Here is a 21819-nt window from a genome sequence, read left to right on the forward strand (position 1 = left end):
GGGCCTTAAATGTCATGCAAAGGAATTAAATTTTATTTAAATACAACTATAGAGAATTCTTGAAGAATATAAGTAGAGTTAGTATCAATAGGTTTGTTATTTATAAAGATCACTTTGACAAAAGAGTACTTTGATGGGTTGGTGATGGTGAGAGTTAAAATGAGAAAGCTAAGATTTTGCAATAAAGCCTTACAATTGAGTAAGGAGAGTGGAAATGAGAAGCAGGTTAACACATTTGAGAGTATAGAGAGTGTGGGTAGTGCCTGAGAGCACATACTCTGGGCTGACTGCTGAAGCTTGAATGCTAGCTCTGCCACTTCCTTACCTGCATGTTCTTCAGCAACCCCATAATCTCTGTGTTTGAGTTTCCTCATCTATAAAATTGAGACAATAGCGGTGTGCATTTCAGTGTTGTATGTATTAACATAACACTCTTTGTATTCAACATGACGCATTAACATTATTGCACAGTATTATTGCATAGTAATGCAAAGTACTTAAAACAGTGCCTAGCACAAAGAAAGAGTCATGCCAGAGGCACCTGGAAACTGAAAACAGTCTATTTGTACATTTTGCTGATCCTCAAAATGGACACACATAGTTATTTTTTTCTTTTGTAAAATTGCATCCTAAAGCAAATTTAATGTACTTAAAACAAAATTCAAACTAAGAGAGCATAAAAATTGACTTGGCTTAGAATTGAAAATCAGTATAGAAAGTGAACATGTGACACTTCGATATTTATATTTTTGTATCTTTTTGAGGTCTTGCAGTCACCTGGTGTAATGCTTTGTAGACAAAGTGTCCCATGATAGGTGGTATCAAAGGATCGTCATGTGTTACTGGCTTTCATAATTGCTTTTGTTCTTATTACTACCCAGTACACATAAACAGTACATATAACCACAGATAACCCAGTCCTCAAGAACTATTGATATGTAATTAAATACACCAGAGCCTTAAACTTTGTTAGATACTCTGTCTAAAATTGCTGACTTCTAGATTCCAAATGTTCAGAATGTTTTAATTTGTTTTAAAGCAAAATATAAGAAGATGAACTAAGGAGTATTTTACTCTGATGTGTGTGTTTAATGCAGGCTTCCATTACTATTTCATTCATTCCTCGCTGGTTTACCAGGGTGAACTTCAGAAGCAGAGAGAGTACCTTGGTTGAAGGACTTGAGAAATTTGGTCTCATTGATATAAAATAGAGAAAGTAAAGAATTAATTTCAGTAATGAATTGCCTTGGTCAGTTTTCTGTTTTCCTTGTAAGATGCGGTATTGGGATGAAGACTGTATTCTGATTAGAAGATAGAAGTATGGAGACTAATGAGAACACTCTTAATTACTTCATAAAAGAGATGATGCGGACTTGAGCTATGGTAGGCAGCCCTGGGCTAACGAAGAGGGGATAAATTTGAGAAAGTGTTAGAAAAGGACTTCTGATAGGAGTTGATGTTTGACTAGGTAGGGTCATTAAAGGAACAAAGGGTCAAGAATGATCACAGATTTCTAGGTTGGGTAACTGGGTAGATGGTCATGAATCCCGAAAGATAGAGAATGCAGGAGAAAACGTAGTCATCAGGTATGAAGAACGGCATGTTTAAAATGGGACCTAGTGATTCGGGAGGGTCTGTGCCAGAGTTAGGCAGGAGTGATGTGCAGCTAAGAGGACCCACAGCGTAACTGAGACACATCGGCCTGACATGCTCTTTTATTCTTTGTCTTTGCCTAGGCAACATGTATTCCAGTTTCTTCTATTTTATTATTTTTTAACTTTTATTTATGTAAAAAATTCTTATTGCATTTTATTATTTATTTTCTTGTACATCTTGTTCATTGAATGTTAATACACACATGAGTATGCACTTCCCTACCTACCCTTATAAGATTTTGATGCAAGAATTTGAATACAAAGAATAGAAAATCATAGTTGTCACTTGGAAAAAGAGAGTGCTAAGAAATAGAAAAAAAATAGGCTAATCTATGTACAAAGTTGCTGGTAAGGAGGCAATATCCCAAAGAAAGTAAATATCAGAAATGTTCCTGACTGCCTCTTTTGTTACAGTCTCTAGTTTTTTCATCTGGGAAGTAGGCTGTGCTGGGGATGAGAGGGAGTGAAGGCAAAATCAATAAGGTATTATAGTATATATCATAAAAGTGGGTGAGAATTTATCTCTAAAACATTGTGAAATTTGTCTTTCCTGATTTTGTTTAAGATGAGAGTTCAGTCTTCCTTTGCAGGCCAGTGGCAGAAATTCCAAAAGACAAACAAATCTCTGCCTCCTTCACATCACAAAAGTAAAACGAGATGCCTGGCCCTCATAGCATTTTTGCCATATTTGTATTGTAACTCGTATTGTATTCATTTTTTAAAATTACAATTACATTGCGTCATGGTTCCATTTTGTTATCACCATGGTTACTGCTGTGGTCTATTGACCTTGCTAATCTAGCTTGAGTTTGAGCTACTGCAGTAAATTCCAAGCTGTTCTAACAGCCTCCACCCTCGTCCACTCTGTCAGGGTGGGATTTCCAGAATGTAAATCTGACCATAGCTGTGCTTGTTCCCTTGGTGATCTCATTGAGTCTCATGGAAATAAATATAATTTAGGTATTGAGGTCACCAGTGTTTATTTCCCAGCTTGGATGCCCCCCCTTGACCTCTAGACATATGTACGCTATTACCAACTCCATAACTCTCCTTGGATGTCAACAAGGTGTCCTAAATCCCTAAACAAGATGAGTCTTGTGTTTCTCCTCTCAAGATGTGGTCCTCCTTTAATCTTTCAGAATCTTAGTCCATTTTTCTGATTGCTTAGATGAAAAGGTCAGAGTCATCTCTGTACAGGAACTGAGATATAGACAAGTTAAGTGTCATCTTCAAGTTTACCACTAAGAAAGTAGCAGAATCAGGATGTGAACCTAGGCAGTCTGACTCAAGTCTAGGCTCTTTATCTGCTTCTTTATCTTATAAATCCCTCTGCATATGACTGGGAACTTCATTTGGCACCTGCATGACAAATATCACTACTCACCTCAGGGCAGGCATGCTGGATCAGATTAGAGCCACCGACTCTGGTTATATCCAGTTGCCGTATTAAGGAGCTAAAATTTCCCTTTGTTTAGGGACAATGTTTTTTTAAATTTATTTCCACTTTTTTTTTTTGACATTTTGTGTGTTCTTATTGGAATATTAGACTGGGATTTTGAGATGGGAGCTCAGATGAGTCTGTTATAATTATGTCACAGCTACTAATTAGCGATATGACCTTGGGAAGTTTCTAAATCCTTTGACAACAAGATTGCTCTGCCAAAAAATGCCATACATGAAATAGATGGCCTAGGTTTTATACTGATAATGTAGAAAAGAGATACCAAGTTACGTGGTACCAAGTTCATTTGAGGGCAGTGCTCATATCTACTTGCTTACTATCCATTTTCCAAGTGTTTATTGCAGTTCCACATTCTGTAGAAACTCAATACATATGTGTGAATTACAGAATGAAGATCTTGTGGTTCGGCATGTGGAAGGAACAAGGTGCCTTCGAATTCCAGGGGCAGTCTGGCACAGTAGAGAGAATTCTGACTGAGGGGGCAAAAGACAGGGCCTGAAGGTAAAGAAGGCAGAGATTTCATTATTTCATTGATTATTTGACTTCAGGACAAATACTCATCACATAGGTCAAGTCTTCAATATTTGTCTCTGCAAAATTTGGAGAAAGTGGGATTAGTTATTATCCAAGGTGTGTTAACAGGGCTCTGAATGCATAATTTACTTCGCTGCAAAACCCCAGAGTGTCAGCAGAGGGACTTTTTGTATGTGTTGGACTGATGCAATGCAAGGGCTCAGAAACTCAGCAACAGTATCTATCACACATTTACACCTCTACTTACAATTATTTCTTTAAACCATGTCATCAATATTATGAGTAGATGATATTATTCCCACTACAAATAAGGAAGATGAGGTTCAGGGAGGTTTCCCAGGGTAAAATGACGAGTCAGTGTCAGAGCTGGGATTGGAATCCGGGGTTAGGTGGCTCTCAACTCTCCACCCCTGCACTGAACACACACCCTCCCTGACTCTGTCCTACTGAAAAAGGGCAGAGCAGGGCGCTGCTGGAGACGGCCCCACTTCAACACACGCTCGTTGGATGAAAGCACTCCGCTATTCCAGTCACATAAAACACTAATTACTTAGGAAAAGCTAGTAATTAACTGCATGCCCCCATTCTGTTTTCAATAGATGTAATCTATCCAATAAATCAGTAGCACTTATTAATGATAAGCAAAGTGTGTTCAGCAATAAGCTGTCCTTCCATGAGGGAGCTAGGGTTTTGTGTGGGGTTCCAGAAGAAACCAAGTAGGTAGGCATCATTAGCATTCGCTTCATGCACAGATACGTGGTGCCTCATTCTGCCCCAGACAAGCAGTAAATTGCTCAGTTGTGTATGGTATATTAAAATGCATTTAATCTACTATTAGTTCCATGGAGAACATTATTGCCCACCCTACTTCCAATCACCATGGATAACATTTGGGGAATCAGAGTCTTAAAATAATTACCAACCACAAGTTTTAACCATACATCACAAAGGGACTAATCACAACCTTGCATAGAATTTGTTTACTTCAAATAATGTTTACTTCTTTTTATTTTTATTTTTATTTTTTTATGAAGAGCTCTGTACTGGACCACATTTCTGGTAAGAAGATTCAACTTGGATTTTAACTGCAGAAATTATGCTATTTAGCTTTGTTGAAAATCACTAAATTACTGCTCGGAATATTTTTTTGTCCTTCCTCTCTTTAGACATTTCTAGAAACACTTTTTTATGATCACCCCCGAGAGGTGAGTGGTCGGGAAGCGCCAGAGGCGGTGGGATTAAAACCACAATCAGCCTGTGATAGACTTCCACACCCCCGGGGGAGGATAAACAAACCAGCCAGGCTCCCGACACCGCAGGAGAAAGCTTGCTCAGAGTGGGTGTGGGCTGCCAAGGTCACAGCACACGTGTACCGTGTACTGTAGAGGTTGACACGGCGGCAGGAGGAGGGGCGGAGGCGTTGCAGGGGCGAAGGAGCAGGATGGACGCTGGCCTGGATGGGCTGGATTTTGGGCCCGGACTTTTACACAAAGGATGCAGAGGTGCGTGGAGACTCAACCCTTTTTCCTTTCCCTCGCTCACTCTGTCAAGGGGCTGCAGCGTCCGTGGGACCCGGCGGGCACCAGGCCCCGCTTGCCCCTATTTTTCCCTCGCCCTTGCTCGCCCGGTTGGGAGCTGGCTCACACCAAGGGTGAGTCCCACGCTGGGCAGTGCTCTACTGCCACCCATGGGACGCTGCGGCTCCGCATGGCACGGGTCCTGGACTAAATATGAGGCCAAATAGCAGTGACTCTGTTGGCCTACGTTTTTGAAAAATTGAATTTTCTACTTTCCTCAGTGTTGTGGAACCTATAATGTATATTACATTGGTCATATTATACATGTGTTTATGCGGGCTTCCTTCAGACTATTTGAAGATCAATAGATGGTATATTAAAAATGAAAACAGAAATGAAATTGTTCATTGAAGTGGTTGAAAATTCATATTTGAAAAAAATGGTCTGGCTTATTTCATGTTGACCTATTTGAATGTTAATAAAATAAGGTCCATCAGCCTGAAGGATTTGGTAGGTAATATTTATCTCACTCTAAACATTTGTATATGTTAACTAAGGATCTTTAAAGAATAGGACATCTCCAAGAAGACAATGAGTTAATCTTCTGAAGTAACATAACCTACTCTGCTGAAATGGTCTTTTGATGATCCTCAGTGGTTTGAAGACACTTTTTAGAAATTCTTTGTAGATTATATTGTTTAAAGTTTTCTGCATGGTGAGTAAACATTGCTATGACAGAATAGAATGGACAAAGAGCCAAAACTATGTCTAAGTTAATTATTTACTTTCTTTCTTATTAATTTTATACTTCCTACACTAGACTCGAATGTCTATGAGTAGAAGACGATTCTCTTCTACTGACTAACATGTATGCAATATTAGCAATGTCCCTGACATAGAGTTTAGTATTCAATAAAGGCCTGGTGTTCTGTATTTGCTTGTGGAAAGGATTAACAACTAGGAAGAGCTTAAGATGAGAAGTTTTGACTTAATCTCCTAAAATTCTAAGGGAGCTGGAATGCCATATATTAAGTATAATTTGTACATTAGCATAATATGCCTAGATAAGGGAATTACTGATTCTATCATTTTCCTTTAAATATTTTTTTGCATTTTCCTCAAGTTAAATTAATCAACACAGATTTAAGAGAATTTATAGTCTAACACACCCAACTCCAGTGTAGTACTGAAAGATTTCTAAAGTTTTGGCAACTTACTTTATTTTAATGAAGATTTGAATCCCTGCCAGGAACACAGGAGTAATTGCCAGTTAGGCTTATATTAATGAACCCGTTTAAGTGGAAATTGAAAAAACAAAAAATGATCTGACTTTATGGGGTAAGTTCACTGCCAGCAGCTTACAGTGATGAATGGCGCCCAGATTTGTTATTAGTTTTAACCAGACATCCGAAGTTTCACATCAGACTCTTTAAGGAATATGTACTAAATTTGAAAAATTATTTGTTGAACTCCCAGTGATACATTTGTGTGAATCAATTAGTTTTTCCAAAAAAGAATAAGAAAGAGTAATACTGTTAAAATTGATCTGCACAGCAGTCTTACCAGCACCCTGAGTTGGGTTCTGTGCTCTGAAGGCTGGATTTCATATACAACAAAGTATACTAACAAAACTCTTTGGTATTGTATATTCTCTGTGAAAATTTAGTAGAAGAAATGTTCATTGATTTTTACAGAACGCTAGTTGTTTCCTCAATCTAATTTCTCTTTCTATCTCTATACACCGCTGTTCAGCTACAGCCTACATTTACTAGCTTTCCCTGGAGCTGCGTGGTTCATGTGACTAATGAGCACTTAGAACGTAAGTGAAAATGATGTACATAATCTTTGTGTTATCTCTAAATTAAGACAAGTTGCCTGCCCCTGCTCTATGGCTCTTTCACCTTTGCTCTGGACATGACCATGAAAGTGACCTAGTTTATAAAATGCAGATGGGGACAGAAGCCCATCCAAAGGAGAACATTTTGTTCAATGTATCATAAGGAACCTGGATCTCTGAGTGTCTCATTGGAGCAGAATGGATCCACCAGCCTGGACCAATCCTCCTGTAACCTGAAGAGAAATAACAGGTGATCTTACTTGCAGGGTTGTTGTGGAAAAATGGAAAGAAAATCTTGAAGATTTTAGAAATGCTTTTGGTGAATTGTACTTTATATAAGGGTTGCTTTTCTGTAAGTTGTTTTTTAAAATTACCTGTCCCTCTAGGTTGCATTGTATATGTTGGAAATACCACAAATTATGTTATCTGTTTTGATTTTTACAAAATCCTAGTGATGAATTCATTATGGGAAAGACTGTTATGTTTCTCCAAGAAGTCAAAGGACAGGGTAGAATCAAACCAAAATAAAGAACACTCTTTCCAAATTTGTCCTTAGGCAAGGGTGTGGGACTAAGATAAAGAAAGAGCTTCTGGACAGTACACAATTCATAGGAGCAGCATGGTGACAATGGTGCTAATAATGGTAATGATAAAAAGAAAAATATCTACATTTCTAGCATTATTATGAGACAGGTTTTGTACTCTGTGCTTTACATTCATGATTTTTGCAAAGTATTTGTGAGATGCCATTTCACCAATTTTGCATATGAGATAAGTGATGCCCAGAGAGGTAAAATATACAGCCAAGTGGTAGCCAGAACTGGAGTCTAATCACATCATCATTTTTACCTCAAGACCATGGAGTCTTAATGAACTTGAGCCATACACACACACACACACACACACACACACACACATTACTTAGAAGAATAAGAGGAAACAATCAAAGGGCTCTAATGTCTACTGACCATACTCTAAATAAAAGGGATTATACAAAATATTTCTCATTATCTTATATACATGGATATAGATGTCCTGAATTTTCAAAGGAGAATTTAATGTCCAGAGAAGATAAACTACCAGCCCCAGATAGGAAATGGCAGTTGAAAGGCTTAGCTCCAGGAGAGCCCTTGTCCCATGTCAGTCCTCGGAAGCCAGAGAGGCAGTCACGTTTATCTGCTTAGACCTGTCAACAACCTTCTCCTCAGAAAGCCCTGTGTCTTGGAAGTCTGACAGAAAACTCTGCTAGGGCCTAAGAAATAACACTTTAACTCTGTACTTATACTCTGATTCTAAAGTACATGAGTAATACTTTGCACTTAAGGAAGATCTTTTATCTGAATCCTTCAAGAGTGGAACAAAACCAATTATTATGCGCCCTCCTTCTGATTGGAAAGGAAGATCTTAATCCCTAATTTGCTCACAGGGAGACAGAGATGCCAGGGAAGAAGCGGTTCGCTGAAGGTCACACAATCAGTCTCTGAAAGCCTTAAGGATGCCTCTGAGGACTCGGGACAAAAGAGCAATTGCCTTGTATTAGCAGCTCATTTCTCTATCCTGACTGCCTTATCCCCCTCTTCCCCGGGCACAGGCTACACTTTCCCTCTCTCCCTCTTCACCATCAGTGGGGGTTTGTGCTTTTCGTGCAAATGTGTCAGAAATGCAGATCCCTATAATTTCATCCTCAGTTCCCATCATCTATTTTTAAAGGTCTTAGTGTAATGAGTTCTCAAGCACTTCAAGTGGGGTGGAAAGACCCCATCAGAGAACTCTCATCTCCTGCTGGTTCCGTTGGCCAGAGTGTAACAGCTCTTACAGCAATCAAGCAAAAGTTGGCCGTGGCTTTTGGTAAAACCTCCAAGGAGACATTTGAATGCAGGAACAGCACTGAGGATGGGGATTAACTGTACTGGAGATGTGACACCAGGCCGAATCCAGCGGCTTCATCCTGCAGGGGTTGCGGTCCCCTCACAAATACCGCGGTGATGGACACCCTGTGGCGGCTCCCAATAAATCACACCCCACTTTAGCAGACTAGAGAGACTCTCCCTTGCTAGCTTTGAAGACGTGGGCTGCCGTGTTACGCGAGAGCCTGTGAGGGGGCCATTGGTGGGGGACTACGGAAAGCCTTTAGGAGCTGGGTGGCCCCAGGCTGACGGTCAGCAAGGGTGGGGATCTTAGAAATTCAACCACAGGAACTGAATTCTGCCAATAACCATGGACCTGGGATCCAGAAAGTAAGGCAGCCCATCCAGTATTTCCATTGTAGCTTTGTGATAGCTCAAGTGGAGGATCCAGCTAAGGCATTTCTGGACTCCTGACCCTCAAAACTGTAAGCTAATAAATGTGTGTGTGTGTTGAGCACTAATATGCAGTAATTCGTTATATGCAATAGAAATCTAATACGAACATCTTTTTTTTTTTTAATTAGGTAAAAAAGATATTAACAATTAGCATTTTTAGAGAAAAAGGACAATAATGAAGGGAACCAAAGGTCTGCGACCCTGAAGCTGCCTTTTTGGGATGTTGATTTTAAGCTGTTTATTAAGAAACAAGACAAAGAAAGAAACTTTGACCGTTCCTCTTCCGTCTAAGAGAATTAGATGGAAAGGCCTGCTCCAGGCAGGGAATTTGGGGATGCTGCCTTTGTCTTATTTGACTGAAGTATGGTAAATAGAAGGCCCTTTGGCAGAGACCTGTTAGCTAGCTAACCCCTGTGTCCCAGTGTTTCTCTTATTTCCCGGAAAAGATTTTCCTACCATGGATGTTCTGTTCTTCCTCGCACATTCACACAATCGCCCATTCGCGCTTCTGGAAATCTAAGACTTCTTCTCCTTTGCCTAAAACATATACACCCAGTGTTGTCTCACTCTCTTTGGACTATTGCATGCTTATGTGACTTCTCCATGTACATGTATTAAAGTCTGATGCTCCTCTTATTAATCTGTCTCTGTTCGTTTGACTATTAGCCCAGCTAGAAGAATTTAGAAAGGAATTAATTTTTAATCATTTTTAGGCCAACATTAACAAGCATTAAAGGGATGCATTAAAATATATATTTGAATCTAGTGGCTACTTTAACCTAATATAATTCAAAGTAGTGAAGGAAAGGTCAGCAGGCAAAGATCTGGGACAGCGAGGAGACAGGAGTCCAAAGCATACAGGCCTAGCCTCAGCGTGGAGCAGAGGCTGGTTTACAGGTGTTCATAGGGAAAATAATACAATAATCAATATACAATAATGCAAGAATAAACTCTGGGTTTGCATACCCACAACTGTAAAGATGCATGGCCGTGTTAAAATTCAATACCCTAGTAGACCATTCATGATCACCTAAAACTGAACTGAAGTTATGCTTGATTTTGAAACGGAGCAGTAAAAGGAGTTTATGAATCATGTGTGCAGATACCTGGGTGACCTTCCAGGTCAGTGGTTCTAAAATGTGGCCTTCTATTAGCTATCTATGAAAGTGAGAATTAATTTTTTTAATTAAAAAGTTAAAAAACAAAAGGACTCTTGAGCATCACCCCAGATTTAATGGAATCAGAATCCCTAGAGGTAAGACCTGTTACTCCCACTCCTTACACTCCCCACAACACACACACAAATATCTCCCCCACAAAGGACTTCGTAAGGCTCCAACATAGCCAGCCTAACCTTTGGTGCTTGCCATGAGAAGGCTTGCCATTATTAGGTCCATTTTGTGTGTCTGTGTGTGATGGACTCACCTGACACCTACGATCTAATATATCCAGTTCAATGGTTCTCAGCCTGCGACGCACATTCTAATTGCCTGGAGAGCTTTATAAATCCTGTTGCTCAAGGTTCTTCTCAGAGCAATTACATCAGAATCACCAAACATGATACCCAACTATTTGTAATTTCTACAGCTCCCCAGATGGTTGCAACATGGAGTTAAGTGTGTGACTGCTGATATGTAGATGATACCTTGTATGTTTCCACATCCTTTCTCATATGCAGTAGCTCCAGACCCAGAACAATACCTGGGAAGTATGTCAGCCATAAATGCCCCGCTTTGATGGAACACAAAAATGGGCTTGCCTATTTGGGGCCCCATTGTCATTAACTCTTTTTTGTGTAACTTTATGTTTGTGGTCTTATTATCTCAAAACCAAAAATTAAACAAAACAAATAAACCCAAACCTGTGCAACGTATATATCACAGTCCAAATGTGTAGAGGCCACTGACGCAGAGGGGGCTGCTCAGACAATGTGTGTCTGAGTCTGAGTGACCGCACAGCTCGTGAGGTGGGCACCGCACAGCGGCCCTCCACGTGCGACCCCCAGAGCGGCATATCAGCATCGCCTGAGAACTTACAAAAGGGACAGATTCTCTGCCCCGGCCTCAGACCTACTAAATCATAATCATTTGGGTTGGGGCAAAAGTCTGTGTTTTAACAAGTGCATCAGATAATTCCAAGGCACACTGATGGTTGAGAAAAATTGTATTATATTCTCTGTTTTTTAATCAGCTGCTTACTTTTGGAGACTCAGTTCAGCATGCAGTAAGAGAGATAAAAATGTGTGTGTGTGTGGGGGGGTGATTCACTGGGTAAGATGGGGCAAGGGGCTGAGAAATTCTCTCTCACTATCTCCCTTTTCTCCCCCACCCCGTTGATATTAATAACTATGTTGGACATGAAGAAGTGCTGTCATAGACACAGCACTGGAAAAAGTTGGGAGGGCCCTGGTGGCCTTTACTCGCAGGGTGCCTTGCCATGTTAAGCCATTTCTGTGTGACTATTTTAAGATGCTGATGAATAGTTTATCCTTTTAATCAAAATAGAGGGAGTTTTAAAGGGTTTCACTAAAAATAAATATCCTAATTGGTTCCAGGGAAATGATTTTTTGAACCTAAGAGCCTGAGATAATTGGTGCACAGGAAACCGAGGGTAGTTGGTTTGCATTCTCGGATGCCACGCTGGGCCGGGCTGCGGCCCCGTCAAACCCGAGCACTGCTGGCCTGCCGCAGGGCTTGTCTTGCGATACCAGTCTTGTTTGACTTCTCCGAGAACCAAGTAATATTTTCTGAGCAAACTGTGAAGTCCTTGCTTCGAAAGAGTATCTAAAATATGCTTTCGGCATGTAAAGGTCTGATGGAAATTTATCTCAGGAGGCAGGGTGGGCAGGGCAGAGAAAACAATGAAGAGAGAGAAGAGAAAAAATAGAGAAAGAGGGAAAGGAAGGGAAAGAGTAAAAGAAAGGGGACAGGGATTGATAAGATAAAAAGGTAAAGAAAGGGAAATAAGGGAGGGAGAGCCCTGGTGGGGTGGCTCAGTTGGTTGGAGTGTTGTCCTGCACACCAGAAAACTGTGAGTTCGATTCCCAGTCAGGGCATGTACCTCAGCTGTGGGTTTGATCTTTGGTTAAGGCGTGTAGGGGAGGCAACTGATTGATATTTTTCTCTCACATTAATGTTTCTCTCTCTCTCTCTTTTTCTCCCTTCCTTGCTCTCTAAAAATCAAGAAACATACCCTCATGTGAAGATTTTACTAAAAGAAAAAAAAAACAGAGGGAGAGAATGGAGAAATGAGGAAAGAGGAGAGATTGGAAGGGTAGGAAAGGGGGAAAGAAAAGTTGGGGAAAAAAGAGGGAAGGGGGAAAAAAGGAAACAGAACAAGCAGGCAAAAGAAAAAAGAAATCAATGAGTGCAGACTTGGGATCCGGGGCACCATTTTGTGAAGTGCCACCTGGATAAGCCACGGTGCAGAGATGCTGGCCCCTGAGGCCAGCGCTGGCAGTAATCACGGTTCCAGTTTGCAACAAACGGGGTGAAAGGCACGGGACCTGGAGAGGCCTTCAGGGGTGAAAGGGGAGTGATAATGCAGGTCAGCTGTCCAGGAACGCAGGGATGCTGGGAGGCTGCATTGCATTCTCCTTCACTGAACAACCACTTTGTATCTGATACACAATCCAATGTTAAAAAGAAATGCTTGCCTATTACAAGATCTTTGCATTAGAGCCAAGATGTGTAGATGTTCAGAAGAATGCATTTGAAGTCCTATTCTGCTATGTAAGCCTTTCCTAAGCATTTCCTTTGGGCCAAGACTTGGGCATCCTCACCTCCTCTCCTTTCCCATCCTTGCCACTCAGTCGCTTGCTGCTGCCAGGGGTTTTCTTGTAATCTCGCTCACTCTGAAATCTGCAAACTGGCAGCATGGGTGCAACTAATAATTCTCTAACACCCCTTTCTTTTTACGCATGCTTATTGATTTGTGTCATCTAGATACATTACATATCAAAATCCCTTTTAATGAGAGTTTGGAGTCTGTGTAGTGAGCACCCATCTCCTTTACATCTCCCTCCTTCCCACCTTGTGGGCCCCAACAAAGGCCTGGGTGACAGCAGAGAACCAGGTTTTGGAGGAGTGATGGGGGGAGAAAAATTTAGAAAGCCCTGATAGGGAGAGTGGTAGGAGCAGAAATGGGATAGAGGGAGGCCCCATGGAGTCAGAGAGGTGGTGGAAGGTTGTGTGCAATATGCATGATGGACCCCTATAAATATAGCTTGAAAGCTCAACTAGAGTTTCCGATTCTCTGAGTAAAATTTTTATGGATATCAAAGCAGGGGCAGTTTCTCATCTAGCCTGGATGAGGTGGGAGGGAGGTACTATTTGAAGTGGTCAGACCTGAAGAGGCTGAAATTAGTAGAAATCTTTGGACACTATAGATTTCTATGGGTTATAGAAATTGAGTCTCTTTGAGAGTGGGTTTGGGGAGGAATCAAAGCAATTTCATTTGGATCTCAAGGGGCTCCTGTAGCTGCCATAGCTTATAGATGTGTAAGAACACAATACACCTTGGGCTGTGCACGCCATTCAATACACGGCTATAACCATTGATACTCTCACAGATGAATTGCTTTAAAATAGATTCACAACAGCAAGTCTTCTCTCTTTATATTCAGGCCATAATCTCTTTGAGGACAGAAGCATATCTTCTCTAGCTTTTAAACAACCTGCAATATCTAGCTTAATACTGAGCACATACCAATGATTCAATAAGAGTACATGTCTGACCAGTGGTCCCAACCACTCACTGTCTCCCACCCTCACCCTCTGGTGTGCATGGACTATCATTCCTTTTGAAGATGATTCACTGTGGAAGGAGTATCAGAGTCAGGCCCAGATCACAGATAACTGGATACAGGGACCACCTACAGACACCTGTGGTCTGCAGCGATTGCAGCATGGTCTTTTAGAGACTATCAAACTTATCATGATTTTCTCCAGTGTTTGGAATGGACCTCCTTGACAAGCCCCAGTTTGCAGGCAAGTTTCAAGTCAACTTAGGACTATTGGAGCTTACTGAAATTATAGTTGAAAAAGAAAAAAATCCCAACTAAGAATTGAATTGAATAAGCCATTCTCCTTTACTCATCCTCGTTCAATGTGTAGCTACAATGGCTGAGCGTTGGTGTGCCACAGTGAGTCAAAGTCCACGTAGTTATCGACAATATTCTCATCTAGGAAAGACTGGTGTGAAAGGCACATACAATGGGGCTCTCACAGACTGGGTGTTTTCCTCTTTCCCTCTCCCTTCTCAATGCTCCTCTGAGAACTAGGTGAAGGTAAAGTCAAAAAGAAAGTTCTTACATTCTTAAATCCTCTGTAAAGAATCTGCAGCTCCTTCTTGGTGAATTTGCTCTGGGCTTCCAGAAGCTCGAGAGCCTCAGGCCGATGCCTGACGGTGGCCATCTCCAGCTCATCTTCCACGCTGTCTGTGGAGGAAAAGCAAGCAGAGTCTCAGGAACAGTCAGGCCGCACCCATGCTTACCCGCAGGTAAGCAGAGAGAAATGTTCATTGGGTGTCTATCGTTTTTCCAGAGGAATGAGTCTCACACTGCCAATCAATATTTATACTTCCCAGAGTTTACAGTGTTAAGCCAGGTTAATTCTACATAATATTTTTATTTTTTAAACAATTCATTTTTTAAAAGATTTCATTTACTTATTTTTAGAGAGAGGGGAAGGGAGGGAAAAAGAGAGGGAGAGAAACATCAGTGGGCGACAGATGCATCGATTGGTTACCTTCTGCACACCCCACCTGGGGACCTGGCCTGCAACCCAGGCATGCGCCCTGACTGGGAATTGAATTGAAGTCCTTTTGGTTCTCAGGCCAGCACTCAATCCACTGAGCCCCAGCCAAGGCTACATAATATTTTTAATATTTTCTAGTTATTAGGTATTATAACATTAACATTTTCCAGTACAGTATGAAAAGTGAAAAAAATCATGGAAAACTTAAAACCTTGGATTTGTGTATATATACCAAGTACTAATTATAAAAATAGAATTTTAGGTTAATAGCAATCAACATCGCCTTTGTATCATGCATCTCTGAGACAGGACTTTGTTTATACTGAACAGGGATTCTTCTGAAATAGTGTATTTCACCTGGGGTTGCAAATAATGTAATCAAAATCAGTTGCCAGTTTGACTGGCATACACTCAGTCTTCATGGGTTTGCACAGGCCCGGGTGGGCCACAGCCTAGGGGAACTTCTGGCCAGACCCTCTTTGCAGCCAGGGAAATCCAGAGCTAAAGAAAAATTATGAAACATTGCACTTTGCCTTGTGAACTATATTTATACTATCATTTCTCTAAGACTCTCTATGCAAAATAATTTTCAGTCCATATGGATTTGGGAAATGCAAATGTTAATAGAGTTGGAGAGCAAAACACAGGAATATAAAGTTCTGAAAGAACTTGCAGCAAAGAATTTTGTTTTGCTTTGTTTAACCCAATTAACTCCAAAGGACATTTGTTCATAGAACCTTTCCTCCCCACAAGTAACACTTGCATATTTGCTCCAGGGGCATGTAGAACACCCATGGGGAGGTGGGGGATATATCGGGATCTGGGTAGTTGGGTCTCAGAGCACAGCATCCTTGATTAGGTCCAGCTTCTTTGCAGTGGGGCCCACAGCAGGCTGAAGGAGTTTTTCCTGCCATAGATCAGTCCAAACCTCAGCTACGGGACGCGTCAGGGGCAGAAGCATCCAGGCCCCAGGACTGTGGCCGGGGCTTCCTTCCATTACATTCCTTTCTCTGGGCTGTAGACTCCCCACTCAGGGGGCTGCGGCTCAGGAGAGTGGCTTCTTCCCATCAGCTCTGACCCAGGACCACTGGCACTCCCAGTTCCATGTTTCATACCTCAGTTGGAAATATAGTCACTTTTGACCACAAAACTCACCTCATTTTCGGTACTTGGTAATGCTGTGTCTCACTAGCATCTGCACCTACACAGTCTGCCCTGTCTCACCAAGGGCAGTGAGGGGCCAGAGCTCTTACTTAGCAGGGAAAAAGGGTAGCAGAAGTCTAGTCTCAGCATGTCCTCCTCATCTCTGCCCTCAAGGAGTTTACGAAAGACTAATAATGGTAAAGAAACAGGCACTTGGAATGGTTGTGCTTGTCAAAGTAAGGAAGAGGAAGTAGAAGCAATAGAAGTCTTTTGTACTTTTTATATCAAAATAATTTATTTTGCAACAGTAATCTGGAAGAACTGCAGAAATAGTGATTGATGGGTAAGAATAATAAAAGGGACATGAAAAGATGGAAAGACCAAGAATAAACGCTGAGCTGACAAGGATAAAATTGATGAGAATTTTTTGGGTGTGCATCTGAAGGATGTGAAAAGAAATAAAGTAGCCAGTAAAAGGCAGCTAGGCTTTAACAACTTGACCTCAGGTTAGGCTTTATGAGGAAAATAAAAAAATCCAAAATGGGGCTCCTTCAACTTTCTCTTTGCTTCATTGGAGGGAATAAGTTGATTCTACTAGAAGGGTCCTGAGCAAGACAGAACGAAGGAAGACGGTGCTCCCTATAATTGCTGTTCATCCATCGGGCTGTGTCGTAGTTATTGTAGTTGTCAATGCAGAAATGCCAGAGAACAGATCTAATATAAACATACAATAACAAATAGAAAGACTCTGATTCCTTGAAAAATGTCCTGATGTAACCTACTTTTGAATCATTTACAGTATAATTTCCTCAGCTTCAAATGTTCCTTTCCCCTTATTCTACCTTGTAAAATGTATTTACCTTTTATGATCCTATTCCAATATTACTGCCTCCTCTCTAAAGCCTCCCTGGGTTTCTCCCCCATGTGGACCGACGGCTCCCTGGTCAGAGTTCTTGCACCCTACCTCCCTCTCAGATAGGAGCATGTAAAGCAAAACACTGTGATCTCTTCATGCCTGTCTTTTATGCTATGAGTTCCCTGAATATCCCCTGGACTTGACATAGAGTTTCATATCCCATTGTGACTAAAGAATCACATGGTAAATGAATGAATGAATGAATGAGTCAATTAACAAATGCTGCTGCTGCTAGAGTTTCCATTCCTGTGGAGCCCCGTGAACCTCCGCTGCCCTCTAGAAAATTATTTCCCAAACTGAGGTTTGTGGACCACTGGTGGACCTTAAACGCCTTCTTTGGAATCATTATGTTGACTGTGCATTATTCTGAGAAACACAGCAGAGGCTAAAGTAGAGGGAAATTTAATCAGATTTTCCGAACAGTGTTTCAATCATAGCATGACCTCCTCTAGACCTAGTGACCCTTCCACTGGCAAGAAACAAAACAGCATATTAACTTATTGGCCTTTGTAACCACACAGCAGTTTGAACCACATGCCCAACACAGTTTCTTCCCTAGCTGTCGCAGACTTGCACATGCTGAGACTGAGACAAAAGACCCTGGGCCGGAGGATCAGTGTAATTGAGTTAAGTGTATGTGATAAGATGAGCAGCACATGCAATATTCAAAACATCACATGCAATATTCAAAGCACCACCCTTGAAGTGCCCGCCTGCAAGCTCTCTTGTTTTCCCAGCTGACTGGTACCTTACTTCTTAATGACTCCTGCCTGCCAAAGGGCTGTTTCTATTTCTAGGAGGCTGACAGGCTCTAAAAACACACCTGAAATCATCAGCAATCACCGGCTTATGATAAATTTAAAAAATGACACCGCCTAACTCAATCAAAACTCTGATTCCCAGAGGCAAACTCTGGGAAGAGCACAGCACGATTCTGCTGTGAAATACGTGAGGAGACTCAGCCATCACTGAAAAGCGTGACTGTGGGGAGATTTTAAATATGGTGCTTAACATTTATTGAGCTCCTATTATATGCCAGGGGACAGGATTTAATTATATTATCCTAGTCCTTGCAGTAAACTCAAGATGAGCTGTACTTGTCTATTCTTTACATATGGGGACACTGAGTCTCATAGAGATTAAAAAAAACAAAAAACAAAAAACAACTGAGTGTCCAGGTGTCACATGGGAGAAAAAAAAGAGACAAGATTTACTCCCAAGTTTTTAATGAGAAAGCTTATGTTCTTTCTACTTGGCCACATGCTCTCTCAACAATGACAAAGATAATGACAACCTCACTCCTCTCCTGCAATGTCAAATATCTCAGAAAAGTTGACTTTATCCACTGGGTTCATTTCCTTCCTCCTGCTCTTTCCTTAATCTCCTGCAGTCTGATTTCTGGCCCTGCTATGGGTTGAATTGCGCCTCCATATAATTATATGTTGGAGACCTAACCCCCAATATGATTATATTTGAAAGTGTGGCCTTTAAGGAGGTAATTAAAGCTAAATGAGGTTATAAGGGTGGGACCTTAATATTATACAGTTTGTGTCTTTATGGTGGGGGAGAGAAAGACCATGTAAAAATACAGCAATAAGGCAGCCATCTACAAGCCTCTGGATGAGATCTAAGGAAAAACCAACTCTGCCAGCTCCTTGGTCAGACTTCACATCTCCAGAACCATGAGAAAATAACTCTCTGTTGCATAAGCCACCCAGTCTATGGCGTTTTGTTATGGCATCCCTAGCAAACCAATATACTTACAGATATTCGAATAACACAAAACACTGAAAAAAGCAGGTCTTGTTATTCACTAAGTTTGCTCAGTGCGTGCTGGGCTGAGCCGATAATAACATGTAGGCCGTGAAATCCTGTTTGTCAGTCAATTATATCATTTAATCTTTACAACATACATCAAGAGAGTGATTATAATCCCCAATCTATTGATGAGGAAAATGAAGCTTGGAAATTCCAAGTGACTTGCTCAAGGTCAGATGGCTAGTTAGTAATGAAGCAGACAAGGGTCTTTAGCAATCTGAAGCTTTTTCAGCATTCTGCTCAGACTGTTCGTTAAAAACCCCTACCCTATAGAGAGCTTTAGCTCCAAGCCTGGCTGTATGTTATCTTATTCTAATACTGACAAAAATTCCATGAGGCATCTGTTACTGTCCTTATTTTGCACAGAATAAACTGAAACTCAAAGAGCTGAAACAACTTATTCAAGGTCACAGAGCTAGTAGGTGACAGAGCTGGGATTTGATCCCTGGCTTTTTGACACCAAAAATCATGAGTTTAGTCAACATGATATCTGAGATAAGAACAGTAATATACAAGTATTTGGGTCTAAAATCCTAGGGGATAAAAGATTTAAAACCACAAACCAGGTAGCCACTGAGTCCCCAGTGCCTCAGGGGAAACATGCCTGGCTGCCTTGTGCAGGTTCTAGAATGGTGGCCCACAATGTGCTGATTGGAAAAGGGTAGCATAAGGTGTGGAAGTAATGAGATGTCAAAACTGGAAAGAACACAAAAAGTTTGTGTTTCCTTATTTTATCACTGAGAAATTTAAGTTCTGCGAGGCTGAGGGGTTTATCTGGTATGAAAACCAAAACTAGGTGGGACTCTGGCCTCTTGAATTATCTTCAGGCCTCTGTTAACTCACATCTTGCTGAGTTGTTAATTTCAGTGCTGCCTTTGCATCCTGAGACAAGCTGAATACAAATAGTATTTTAATTCATGCATCTTCTAACAGATTTAATTTTAATCAGACAATAAATTATCAAACCCAGACACCCTTGAGCTTCCTGGCTGTCTCTCTTTGTTCTTTGTTCCTTAGAATTAAGTCTCTGAAGAGCCAAGATTTTTCTATGCCTGAGTCGATGGTCCCCTTAGGCTATGACACAGTTGGGCTAGAAATTGGAATTCAAATCACTTGGGAACAACAGAATGAGTTTTAAAAATAGTCATCTTTCCTGCCCTTCTTACAACTTCTCTTAAAGTACAGTAGAAGCTTATTACAGCTCAACTCATAATTATGCAAACCTGTCTCTATCTGAGGTCAAGCCATGCCCCCCAGAACATAACTAGAGAACATCCTGCTTTATAAACAAACATGAGTGTGAGTCCTGTGGACCTCAGACATGTATTTGTAAACAAGGTCTATAATGCTGAAACAAAGCCTATTTTATGAAAAATAATGTCAATTAATTTTAAGAAGGTGGTCCATACACAGGTCAGGCATACACAGTCGAGTCCTTGCAGAATGGTATCAAAACATTGTGAGGCCCTTGCCTCTGAGTCTTCTCCTCGGATCTGCCAGCCTAATGCTCAGAGCCTGGCTGGATGACCTAAAGCAGGTGGAGGGTGAGGAACAGGAGGGGCCACCAGAGGAGATGGCGGACTTCCTGGGGCTGTGCTGAGGCAGCACTGCCTGGGAAACTGAGCTTTGCCTTTAAAGCCCCACCCTGGTGCAGATGGTCCTACTCCCGGTGGCAGATCCCTCGCCCCAGGAATGATGGCAGCAGGGGTAAATACCACACTGAGCACGTGTAAGGCTGGCAAGATAATTGGATGGGGGGAAAGCATTCCTACCCCTTTTGGGTTCCCAATTGAGTGTGGCACCCGGGAATGGCAGGCATATGTGCCATTGAGGTCAGAATGGCAGAAGGGGGATGTGCTGGACCCAAAAGTCCTGTCAGTCTAGCCTGGGGAAAAGAAGGGATTGGTCAGGAAGTGGAACCTCCTGGAGTGCAAAGAAGTTTGAGAAGTTAATTGGTCATTCTGAGAAAGCACCTAGTCTGCCCCACACCCCCAACTAATACAAATCCAGGGAAACACAGAAAGCTCTCTCTGGCTTGTGGCTTTTGCTCAGGATATGCTCTCAGGCAGTGTATTGGCTGTGTGACTGCAGTGGCAAAGCCAATGGCCTCCACGAGGAGTCTCTCTCTTGCCAACCTAGGGAAGCAATTGCTGGTGCCTTCCCCAGCTTCACCGCCCAGGAGCACAGGACCTTGCTACTGGAAGATGCTTGGCAGTGGTGACATTGACACCACATGCAGCCTCCAGAAAGGAGCTTGGAGCCAGACAACAGCTGGGAACAAGCTAAGCTTCCAGGATGATCACTTAGCCACCTTGTGCTCCATAGGATGATACTTTAAAATGGAGCAGGAATTCTGGACACTGCCTTTGGTTTTGGTCTTGCTGGTGATGGCTGGCTTTTGTCTGTGTTTTGCAGAAGAGGTGAGCCTGATGAGTCTGGAGAAGGAGGGTCCCCCATCCTCACAGATCGTTGAGCATTTGAATAAAAACCCTTTTCCTTTCTCATCAGCCTCTACCTCTAGAGTTTGCCTTTTGATGATGGTGGGCACTGAATCCCACTCTGGTTTGATAACAAGACTGATTGTTACACTGGTCCAACAGCATCTAGTCTGGCAAATAAAAAAGTGAAATACATGCAGAACTATTTGAAGCATCCCAACCAGAGTGGGAATATCTACAAGGAGGTCTCAATACAACATGACCTTTCTTTAAAAACAGTATCCACTTTTCATTATAGAGTGATCATAGATAATATAACTTTAAAATTCTATTTGAGCTGAAATTGATTTGTCTAAGCCAGCAATTTTCAATCTTTTTCATCTCACAGCACACATAAACTACTACAATTCTGCAGTGCACCAAAAAAATATATTTTTTGC

At 41.5% G+C, this 21819-nt stretch overlaps 1 protein-coding gene across 3 annotated transcripts in view; it reads right to left on the reverse strand.

Moving 5' to 3' along the window:
- KCNIP4 (potassium voltage-gated channel interacting protein 4) overlaps positions 1-21819 on the reverse strand; it is a 393563-nt gene that overhangs the window by 67407 nt on the left and 304337 nt on the right. For all 3 annotated transcript variants that reach the window (XM_054581989.1, XM_054581991.1, XM_054581988.1), the window contains exon 2: positions 14621-14745. In XM_054581989.1, coding sequence (XP_054437964.1) covers positions 14621-14745 — 125 coding nt within the window. The remainder of the gene's footprint in view (positions 1-14620; positions 14746-21819) is intronic.

This window comes from Pteronotus mesoamericanus, unplaced genomic scaffold, assembly GCF_021234165.1.
Source record: "Pteronotus mesoamericanus isolate MK-2021 breed Mesoamerican mustached bat unplaced genomic scaffold, CSHL_Meso_final contig_68, whole genome shotgun sequence".
Classification (NCBI taxonomy): domain Eukaryota; kingdom Metazoa; phylum Chordata; class Mammalia; order Chiroptera; family Mormoopidae; genus Pteronotus; species Pteronotus mesoamericanus.